Raw genomic sequence first — 12,037 nt, forward strand, 5'->3', positions numbered from 1 at the left:
TCAAAGTTTACTCAATGATGATGTATAGGGGGCGGACCGAACATCGCATATGTTCGCCCGCCACGACGAACAAGCTATGTTCGCCGGGAACTATTCGCCAGCGAACTATTCGGGACATCTCTAGCTACAAATTGCTTTCCCATTCTCTACTATGTGATTTTACTGTGACTGTTATTTTTTTCCTTGTACTATTCACCAATAAAAAAGGTATAAAAAAGAAAATGGGTGCTTCTATGGATATATAGATTTTTAAGAATATGTGATTTTCCACGTCTTCTTCTTTGATGTACAATTACACCGGATTTTTTTTACATAACATACATTTAAAAAATGTTTTTACATAACATAAATTAAAATTGTTTCTCCCCCGTGTGAATTCTCTGATGTGTAACAAGATCTGAAATATCTGCAAAACGTTTCCCACATTCTGAGCAAAAATATGGCTTCTTCTTCATGTGAATTCCTTGATGTTGGGCAAGATTTGATCTATTAATAAAACACTTACCACATTCTGAACATGAATATGGCTTCTCTCCTGTGTGAGTTCTTTGATGGTAAACAAGCTTGGATTTTTGATTAAAGCATTTTCCACATTCTGTGCACCAAAATGACTTCTCTCCTGTGTGACTTCTTTGATGTCTATTAAGATTGGATCTATTATTAAAATATTTTCCGCATTCTGAACATGAAAATGGCTTCTCTCCTGTGTGATTTCTCTGATGTACAACAAGATCTGATTTAGAAGTATAACATTTCTCACATTGTGAACATGAATATGGTTTCTCCCCTGTGTGAGTTCTTTGATGTAAAACAAGAGCTGATTTCTGAGCAAAACACTTGCCACATTCTGGACATGAAAATGGTTTCTCCCCTGTGTGAGTTATTTGATGTCTATTAAGAGCTGATTTCTGGAGAAAATATTTCCCACATTTTGAGCATGAATATGGCTTCTCTCCTGTGTGAGTTCTCTGATGTGATAGAAGATGTGATTTTTCTGTAAAACATTTTCCACATTCTGGACATGAAAATGGTTTTTCCCCTGTGTGAATTCTCTGGTGAGTTACAAGGTTAATTTTTTTTTTAAAACATTTCCCACATTCTGGACATGAAAATGGTTTTTCCCCTGTGTGAATTCTTTGGTGAGTTACAAGGTTACATTTTTTTTTAAAACATTTCCCACATTCTGGACATGAAAATGGTTTCTCCTCTGTGTGAGATCTTTTATGTTTATCACCCCTTCTATGACCTTTATTTTGTGTTACAGTCTGTGATGAATCAGAAGATTGGACCTGTTTAAAAAGATCAGATGACAGATATTTTCTGTGAAGGGATGAGGATACATCTGGAATAATGACATTTTCTTCATATCTATCTTGAACCACAGCATGATCATCTGTTTTAAAATCGGAAATTATCACATGTTCTTCTGAGCTCCTGGTGCAGTCATCTGCCAAAAATAAAATAGATTTTATTATTTTTCAATAATATAAGCTTATATTGATATTTTATAACCTTTCCATACAAAAATTTCCAGACACATTGCAAGGCACTAAGCAAAGTTCTTTTTTTAACCGGCTAAGACAAGGGTGGAAGAACAGATAACAATCTAACAGTAGACGCTAGAGTCAAGAGGCCACCAGGTTGTTCTGTTGCAGTTTTCTACTTTTGTGTAAAAGCCAGTATCTTCATAGGTTCGCCATCAGAGTGGATACCTCCATTTTCGTGGAGAATAATAAAGGGATTTGTCATTAAGTGCTATTCACTGGTGTCCGTCTCACTACATGCAATTTAGCACTGATCAGTAGAGATGTCGCGAACATAAAATTTTCCGTTCGCGAACGCGAATTTCTGCAAATGTTCGTGAACGGGCGACCCGCCATAGACTTCAATAGGCAGGCGAATTTTAAAACCCACAGGGACTCTTTATAGCCACAGTAGTGATGGAAAAGTTGTTTCAATGGGACTAACACCTGGACTGTGGCATGCCGGAGGGGGATCCATGGCAAAACTCCCATGGAAAATTACATAGTTGACGCAGAGTTGGATTTTAATCCATAAAGGGCATAAATCACCTAACAATCCAATTTTTTTTTTGAACAACGTGGTTTAAAACATCCAGTGTGTGTATACAATCAGGTATGATGTTGTATCGATCAGGTAGTGTAAGGGTTACGCCCGCTTCCCAGACATTGACAGACCAAATTCCCCTTTTAATGCACCGCAAACAACCACAAACAGTCCATTTGCCCAACCGCAAACTTCCCATTTGCACAAGGTTGGATACCAAGCTAGCCATGTCCCGTTGATGTCATTGAAGGTTTCTTCCTCCACCCAGCCACGTACAACACCAAGGATCCCCGAAAGGTGAATTGAATAGATTTTTCGAACGGGGAGATGGTTAAAAAAAAACGCTGGCTCCCTCCCCTTTGTTTGAATCCACGCCACGGTCACTGCGTCTGCCCCGTGCAATTTACTGTCACACCCGTGAGTGGTATTTTCTGTAGTACTATTCTCATCAGTTTAATCCCTGTTACGTCCCATATCAGGGTGGGATTGCCTTTTGTGAAAAAAAATTTAGGCCAGGTACATTCCACTGTGGTGTCCCAATAGCAACAAATTTTTTGAAGGCCTCAGACTCCACCAGCTGGTATGGTAAAAGCTGGCGGCCTAAGAGTTCCGTCAAGCCAGCTGTCAGACGTCGGGCAAGGGGGTGACTCTGTGACATTGGCTTCCTACGCTCAAACATTTCCTTTACAGACACCTGACTGTGGGCAGATGAGATTGAACTGCTGAAGGTGAGAGGCGGAGTGGCGGGTGGTTGAGAGGGGGCAAGGAGGACAGCAGTGGTTGACGTGGCAGAAGATGCTGGATCAGGAGGATGGTGGCTTTGAGCTTGTGTGCTGCTTCTACTCGTCATCATGTGTTGATCCCATAGGCATTTGTGATGTGCGATCATGTGCCTTCGCAAAGCAGTTGTACCTAGGTGGGTGTTGGATTTCCCACGACTCAGTTTCTTTTGGCACAGGTTGCAAATGGCATCGCTGTTGTCAGAGGCAGACACACAAATAAAATGCCACACTGCTGAGCTTTGCAATGATGGCATTCTGGTGGTGGCAACAGCATATGTTGATTGGCGTGCTGTCTGGCTGAGCCCGGGTGCCGATACATGCTGTCTGACTGTACCACTAGCTCCTTGCGACGACCTCCCCCTGCTTCCAACTCGTCTCCTCCTCTCTGTCTCCCCTTCTGAACTTTCCCCCTCTTCTTCTTCTCTTCGAGCAGGCACCCAAGTGGCATCCACGGACACATCGTCATCATCAACCACTTCACTTGTATCTGACACCTCAGCAAAGAAAGCAGCAGCGGGTACAACATCATCATCATCACACTGTACGTCCATGTGTGTAATGCTGCCTGACTGAGACATATCCCTGTTATCTCCATCCTCTGGCAATAATGGTTGCGCATCATTAATTTCATCCAACTGATGTGTAAATAACTCCTCTGAGGGATCAAGTGAAGCGGCTGTGGTGGTAGTGGCGGCGGGCGGGAGAGTGGTAACTTGAGAGCAGCTGACCAAAGCTGAGCTGGAGGAGGATGGTGCGTCAAGGTTCTTAGCGGAAGCTGTTGAAGATTGGGTGTCCTGTGTAAGCCAGTCAACTATTTTCTCCGAATTTTTTGGGTTCAGGGTACGTGGCCTCTGAACACTGGGCATTATTCCAGGGCCAGTGGAAATCACAGCACCACGACCACGACCACGACAGCCCCTGCAGCGTGGCCTGCCTCTGCCTGTCATTTTTTATTAGATAAGTGTTACTATGCGTGCAAGGTACTGTGCCACCCTATATAAGTGGTGGGCAGTGGGCACAGTACAGTCTGTGTGGGCCTGACACACACTGGCTTGCAACTGTGATTATATCACAGAAAAAGATTAAATAGATTTTTTTTTTTATCTGCGAGGTATGAATGAAACAGTTGCAAGCACACAGTACTGTCTGTGACTGAGCCTGCAGCCTCTCACACACGGGCAGGCAACTGCAATATATATATATATATATATATATATATATATATAAAAAAGCAGACTCATGTACCAGCCCTGAAAAGGGCTTTTTGGGGTGCTGTCAGGACGCTGTCCTTACAGCAGATGAGTCTGTGGATACAGAACACTGCCCTAGCTAACGCTTTCCCTATTGAATCGGCAGCAGCAGCAGCACTGTCCCTCCTCTCACTGAGAATGCAGCTTCCGAATGAATCTAAAATGGATGCTGTCCAGGAGGTGGGAGGGTCTGGGAGGGAGGGTCTGCTGCTGATTGGCTGGAATGTGTCTGCTGACTGTGAGGTACAGGGTCAAAGTTTACTCAATGATGATGTATAGGGGGCGGACCGAACATCGCATATGTTCGCGCGCCGCTGCGAACGCGAACAAGCTATATTCGCCGGCGAACTAGTCTAGCCATCTCTATTGATCAGCCTAGAGAGGAAGATCGTTATGGCCATGGCTTTGGAGCAAGTGTAATGCCTTATTCACATGTCAGAGTTTCATCAGTGATTTCCATCAGTGATTGTGAGTCAAAACCAGGATTGGAGCCTATACAGTGTAAGCATCCAAGGGGTGAGGTTATTGATGGTAAGTATGTGTCACTGAGGCTGCTGCTCTCGGTGATGTAAATCCCGGAGGTAAATGGCAACCAGTGATGTTAGATCGCTGAGTTTGTGGTAGCTGGAATTTGGGTCTGGGATTTAGGAGTGACTGAAGAGTTTGGGTGGGAAGGTCACTCCCATACTCCATCTCCTGTGTTACCAACTCACCCAGCTGGAAGCTAATTTAAAAGACACACTGTCAGTGTGTGGTTGGTGTTGATCTGCAGAGGACTTGGGAGTATTCCTCTCCACAGTGTTCCAGAGAAGGGAAAAGACAAGATTCCGCACAAAGGTGACTCCTGTTTAAAAATTGAACTGTTATATGACAATTGAGGGCTGAGGATAAGTGCTTTATGTGACTGAACTTTGATGGGCTGAAGCCAAGCCATCCTGTTGGAACAATTTGTGTTGTGTTTTTTTCCAATAAAACCCTTATGTTGCATCCAATCCTGCCGACTGCCTACCATTTGTACAGCTAACCTCCACAACAGACATAAGTTGTTGTTTTTTATCCATGTCCGTTGTTTTTTTGGGGGGCCTATATGCAGAATCATTCACTTCAATGGGATCGCAAAAAATGGAAATGTGTGCATTCCGTGTCCATATGTCCAAGTGGCCATTCCGCAGAAAAATAGAACATGTCCTATTATTGTCTGCATTACGGACAAGGATAGGACTGTTCTATTAGGGGCCAGCCTTTCCATTACGCAAAATGCTTAATGCACGTGGCCAGTATCCATGCTTTACTAATCTCAGATTTGCAGACCGCAAAACATCCGACGGTCAGGTGCATGAGCCCTAAGGGAAAGATCTGCACCTGTTCTTTGTTTAGAGTCGCACCTGGTTTTGGCTCAAAATCACTGATGGAAATCACTTAACAAACACTGACTGTGTGAAAAGGCATAAGGCAGATAAGCTCATGCATTTTTTATTTTTCCAATAATTTCATTTATAGCAGAAGCTGCGAGTGCATAATCTACTCCTGACCTACTCCTGTGGCTGCCATTGCTAATATGGAGGCGCTGTGGGGGAGGGGAAATCTTAAAATCGAACATGCAAAAGAATTTGTAAAAGTGTCCTTAAAGGAAATGTGTCATCAGAGAATGACCTATTGTTTAAATCACGTTTTTATCACAAACATATTTTTGAAAACATTTTTGATTATATTTTCAATTTTCCATATCAATATCTATATTTAAACAAAAATCATAACATCCTGTAGTTTTCCCACAGGCCACTCAGCCTGATATAGATGCCACTCCTTGGTCTATACAAATCATTTTACTGCAGTACTTTAATAGTGAGGGTCTAAAAGCATGGCTATCCAGTAGTCATCACTTTGCTCGATGCCAAAAATATTCTTGTCAGCGTGTAAGCAACCATGCATCCAGCTTGCCACGCTCGTCAATATGCCCGAGGACACAGTTCTTTCAGGCTCCTCCCCACTGTGATGAGTAGTCATGGTTAGTATCCCTGTCATCATCTCATCATCAGCCTCCTCCTCCTGCACCACCAACTCCTCCTCCTCCAGTGTTAGCTCCTCATCCTCCTGTATGAGTTTTTGTTCGTGTGGGTCCCTAACAGCTACAGAATGGTAAGCAAGATACGAAAGCTGATTTTCTTCCCGCATCAGCATGAGCGTTTGTTCTAACATAAATATCAGGAACAATGACAAAGTTAAAGCCGCTGCTATCCCTACTCAGAAATGTGGTGGCCTCTTCAAAGGGCCTAAGAATGTGACACAAGTCCCTGATGAGTTGCCACTGCCTGAGCTCAAAATAACACATGTTCCCTGCAGCGGTATTCTCATGCATGATATAATTGACCACTTTACAGCGCTTGTACAAACACTCCACCATATTCAGCGAGTTGGAATGTCACATCAAGCAGTGGAAAGGCAGAGGGTTCTGTCGCTGCAGGTGTCGGGATTCGAACCCGTGACCAGCCACATCCCAGGTAAGCCCTGCTTACTAGGCTACTGTCCTCTCTGGAGATTCCTCCCTGAAACCTATTATGTAACCTCAGTCTTGCCAAGCCTTGCTCATCACCCTTGATTCCCCACACCTGGTACTTCCCTATATAAGTCCAGCCCCTTGCACTCTAGCTTGCTGATTATTGAGCTCCTGAGCCTTGATCAAGCTTCTCCTCATCTGCTGCTCTTGCTACTACTGGAAGTCCACTGCTGACCAGGAATTGCCTACCGACTACTCTTCTGCTTTGTCCCTACCTACTGAACTGCTACCACCGTTGACATCTGGATTGTCTGACCATGCTTACTGCCGCCTGCCCTGACCCACCGCCTGCCTACCGACTACTCTTCTGCTTTGTCCCTACCTACTGAGCTGCTACCACCGTTGCCATCCGGATTGTCTGACCACGCTTACTGCCGCCTGCCCTGACCCACCGCCTGCCTACCGACTACACCTCTGCCAGACTTCCTGCACCTACTACCTGCCTGCAGTCCTTGCCACTGGGCTCCACTCCTACCTCCAGCCAGCGGTCCTCTGACTCAGGTGAGCCTGTAGGACTGTTACAGCAGGTTTAGGAGGGCATTCCTAACCACATAAGAATGGTTGAAATGTGCAGACATTCTCATGAATATCGCCAGCACCTTCTGCAACCCACAATACTTTCTCATAAATACTTCTCCTGCCACTCTGCATCAGCTGACTCCCTTTCAAGGATTGATTTGGTTAGTTCAGATAAGTTATCTTCAAACCATCCACCATTATTAGTGATAATTACACAGCTCACTGCCTCTCCAGTTAGACAATAGCATCTCAATCCTGTGTCATTAGATGTGCTTCCTGTCGCAAGTACCTGAACACAGGCAATAAATGAACATTTGCTGCACAGTAAGGGGACTTCTAAGCCCATAACAGACTGATTTTTTTTTAAGCGGGGTGTTCTAATCAATGCAATAGCAGCACATAGATCGGAGCTGAGAGTTACCCATTCTAAGTTGAAGACTGAGCTTTCAGAGAAGGAGGCCATGTTTCTTACTGACCTATGTAGTGATAAACCAGAGGCTATGGATGGAGCCCAGAGAGAATTAACTGTGCAACTTACTGAATATACACAAAAAAACTTCTGTCCGAGAAGTAGGTATAAAAAGGGATAAAATGTTAGAGCACTGGCCTATTTAGCAAAGACGGAGACTCGTCAAACTTGGGTAACTAGATTAATGAATGCTCAGTTGCTGAGTTTCTGTCACTGAGCCTATTTGTGAGCAATTTGTAACAGTACTCCAATCTTCACACCTCAAGGGTCTCAGTCTCTTGGAAGGTCCTGGACTGCTATCTGGACAGGCTCGGACTGGCCCACAGAGGTAAGAGGTGAATCCCTCAGTGGGCCCCTGACAAAGGTGAGCCCCCAGTCCTGGAGGCATCTTAACCAGCCTATGTCCATATAAAAAACTGGGTAGATTATTTAAAAACTCCCGAGTTTATTATTATATTGAATCAGGTGGCGGAGATGACTTCTAGATACAGAGGCAGGCCAACTAGTATCCTCTTTTCCCAGGGACTTACCTTCTCGAAGTCGTTGCAGGGACTCCCATAATAAGTTACCCATAGAGTCTTACTGCTGCTGACTACTATGTGAGCAGGTAGTATTTGCATGTAGTTGCATAGTGGGCCCCCAGAATTCATTTTAATGGTGGGCCCTAGGCACCACAGTCCGACACGGTGTCTGGAATCACACTCCTGCCCCTGTCGGGGAATCTCGTATCACAGCCCTAGAGATTGAACAAGCCATAGGTTCCCTGGCATTGAGAAAGACACCTGGTTAAGTTTGTGTAAGTTGAGTGTGGAGGATTATAGTACTTGATTGTCAAAGATGTTTAATTACACCTATGAGAAACAGTTGCCTCCCTCTTTTTCAGAAGCTACATAACGATACATAACACGGGTAAGCCTCAAACAACTTCTATAGACTGTTCCCACTTATTACTATAGATGATAGGGCCTTGGCCAAGTTTTTCGTGGTGAGGGTGGTGTGGTTATGGGAGTCGAGTTTTGGTTATGGGACTGTGCACTGCTAGGACGGTCTCTTTGATCTTTTATGTATTTAATCAGACTTAGTAAACTTTTTAATTCACTTAGCCTGTGTAAACCTATCTTATTTCTGCAACATACAAGATTTTTCTCTGTCTTCATTGTATAATACTCTGACCGCTAGCATCAGGTTGAATGGCTACCTTTCTGACCTCTTTCCTTTACAGAGGTCAGAAACTCCTATCCATGATGATTAATAATTCCCTGATAGAGGGATGGTATGTAGCAGGTCTTACTGACGACATTTGAATTTATCAAATGTTAGGTCGCACTACTGTGTGGGGTGGCCCGGATGGGTGCTCTCAGCCAACAGATTCACCCAATCTATAAACTACAACAATATTTCAAAGAAAGGGCTGGGGACTCTCTATATCTGGAGTCAATGGTACTTTATTCAATAAATAAAATATTATACAAAATAAAATAACAATGTAAAAGTTAATTAAATGCACAGGTCTGGCCAGACTAAAATAGTACCTACAAACAATTATAAAACCACAAAATGGATAAAATACAATGGTTAACTTATGGGCCACTATTCAATTTTCGTATAAATTTTTGGATAAATTTTCGAATAAATAATCGCAAGGAAAAAATAATAAATTCCAAATATTCGATCCAATGTCCAACACTTTTTGCATATATTCGTAACTTATCCAATTTTCGCTATAAGTCTGATTAGTCTCTTTAGTCAGCACGATGCAACATCAATGTATATCTTCACATAAGACTAAATGTCAAATATATTTTTCATCGCAAGTGCTTGTTCCATCTATGATTGTTTTGTCTACTCACGTAACAAGTGTGCGTAGGCGGCTCCGATCAACAGTCCGCGGCGTCCCGCGTGGTAATCAGAATATAATCTTCCGCTATTGCTTGCAAATGTGAGTATCAACTTTAACGTGGAACAACAGTATGCGATATATCCAAGGATTTCAAGGGAATTTTCGACAGATTGTCCTTTAGTTAAACAATATGAATTTTCACTTACTTTATAGTCGACAGCTCTGCAGATGCATACGATGTACTCTCAATGGATTTCCTCCAAACAGGACCGAAGCTGCAAAGGTTGATGGTCCTTATGTTGAATCGGGGGGTCCAGTATCAGACGCGTTTCGGGGTTCTTAGTGGCCCCTTCCTCAGTGGTTGACCACCCCTTCATAATGCCTCTCCTTTTATAGAGGATTCCAGAAATTTGCAAAATAGGAAATGGATCAGGTTTTCCTCAAACTCAGTGCTGGATTTTACTTGTAGGATCACTTTAAATGGACAGTATCATTTTCTCCAATAAAGACAATATATTACGCAGTGGTCTTCACCCTGCAAGCTTCTTACATACTCTAAATGATGTTGCAACAAAAAACGCACCAAAATCAAAAAACGCATGTGCTGTATTGATGCGTTTCTGTTGCGTTTTCATTAAAATTCATGATTTGAGTTATATTGGTGTATTGATATCTCATATACAGCCCAAATGAAGGTGTAAAAATCAAATAAATGTTGTCTTCATATTCATCTTCACAATGTGAACTAATTATAATCTATAGATGTTTTTGCCCCAAAAAACGCACAATATCAAAAAAATCGCATATGCGGTATTGATGCGTTTTTGTTGCGTTTTTATTAGAAAACCATTGTTTAAGTTATATTGTGCATGAATACCCCATAATAATATATACACAAATAATTAAGGCTGCGTGCAGCCTGAAATTGTGGGTGGAGCGACCTCCCCTATTTAAACCCCCTAGTACAAGCAGGAGGGCGCCCGTTTCTTTGATTTACCAGCACCTGACGTCACTTCCGGTCGCGTCTTCGGTCGTCATCTCGGGTCCTGACCACCGCCTGGCTTCCAGAGGAAAGGGGGGCCCGTTCTTAGACCGGCAGCATGCACCGCTTCTCGATCCCTGCGGGTCGGCGGCGGGTTGGTCTGCCTGGTAGCAGCTGCTCCAGAGGCCCTTCAGTGTTGGCGCAACTTCTCCGGTCCGGGGCGCCGCCGGGGACGCCACTAATTGAGGCCCTGGCTTCTCTGCGGCCTCCTCCCGCATTTCTCCCGGCTGTTTTGTATCTCCCGGCTGGCGTCCCTGTGCGGCTGGGGCTGTAACGCTATGTTTTTTCCGATGTGTCGACGGATGCCAGCAGGGCCTGTGGGGGGCCCGTTCTTTGAAGTTCCGCCCGTCCGTGACGCCACTTCCGGTTTAGATACCTTCCGTGACGTCACTTCCGGTTTCGCGTCCTCGTGGAATCCAGACCGCGGCGGCGCCTCCGGTAAGTGGTCCCGGCTGGGTAGCCGAGCCCTATTGGCAGTGCGGATGCACCCCCGCTTCTCTCCCTGCAGACTAGAGCAGGTCCGTTCGTGGGACCCGCGCGGCGTCTCCTGCATATGGCAGTACTGGTGCACTAGTCGACGCCGCGGTCCTCAAATGAGGGACAGGTTCTCTGTAGATATGGCCTAACTATCCAGTCAGGCGGCGGGGTCCCGGTCAATCCCTGTCTTCCTGGGCTTGCGCCGCTCCTGCTGGCCATGCCTGGTCCTCCCACAAGCACCCCAGCTGTCCTGTCACCTGGGGTCGTGGGGGGGGCAGGCTGTTCCCGGGAGCTTGGGGTGGCTGGCAGGCGGCACGTCGAGTCACAGTCCTCTGCCAGCCGGCCCCCGGCGGGCGCCGCTCCTCTGTCCCCCACAGATCAGGGGGTGGGTTCTGCCGGCCGGCTGCGGCCTCAACCCAAGCATGTGGTTTTAGTCCAGGGTTCTTCCAGTCTGCGAATTCCTGGAATCAGTCAGGGGCCATACGTCCCCTGAACCACTCAGGCACTTGTGTTTTTGTGGTATTTCTTGAAGCACGCCGGTGCTCTGGCTTCCCTGAATCGCTCAGGTTTTTGTTCCCTGTTTCGCTCAGATGTTTCTCCATTCACAGGTGTCATGTTCCCAAAATTGTCTGTGGCAGTCATGCCTTCCTGCTCATGTTACCCAGTGCGGGGGTCCGGTGGGCGCCGCTTCTCCGTTCGGGCGAGTCGCCAGCTGTTGGCATGCTGCCCGCACTGCTGAAAAAAATAAAATAAAAAATTTCCCTGAATCGATAGTGTAATGTCTTCCCTGAATCGCTAGTGTAATGTCTTCCCTTAATCGCTCTAGTGTAATGTCTTCCCTGAATCGCTCTAGTGTAATGTCTTCCCTGAATCGCTCTAGTGTAATGTCTTCCCTGAATCGCTCAGGTGTAATGTCTTCCCTGAATCGCTCAGGTGTAATGTCATCCCTGAATCGCTCAGGTGTAATGTCTTCCCTGAAAGTCACTCAGGTGTAATGTCTTCCCTAAAAGTCACTCAGGTGTAAGGTCTTCCCT

At 45.1% G+C, this 12,037-nt stretch overlaps 1 protein-coding gene across 1 annotated transcript in view; it reads right to left on the reverse strand.

Annotated features, from left to right (window-relative positions):
* Positions 1–229: 229 nt before the first annotated feature.
* The window catches only part of LOC121005776 (oocyte zinc finger protein XlCOF22-like), a 29,309-nt gene continuing 17,501 nt past the window's right edge, over positions 230–12,037 (reverse strand). Inside the window, exon 4 of the mRNA XM_040438542.1 lies at positions 230–1,447. Within this exon, the coding sequence (XP_040294476.1) occupies positions 351–1,447 (1,097 nt within the window). The 3' untranslated portion in view covers positions 230–350. The remainder of the gene's footprint in view (positions 1,448–12,037) is intronic.

The sequence above is a fragment of the Bufo bufo genome, chromosome 6 (genome assembly GCF_905171765.1).
Source record: "Bufo bufo chromosome 6, aBufBuf1.1, whole genome shotgun sequence".
In the NCBI taxonomy this organism is placed as follows: Eukaryota; Metazoa; Chordata; class Amphibia; order Anura; family Bufonidae; genus Bufo; species Bufo bufo.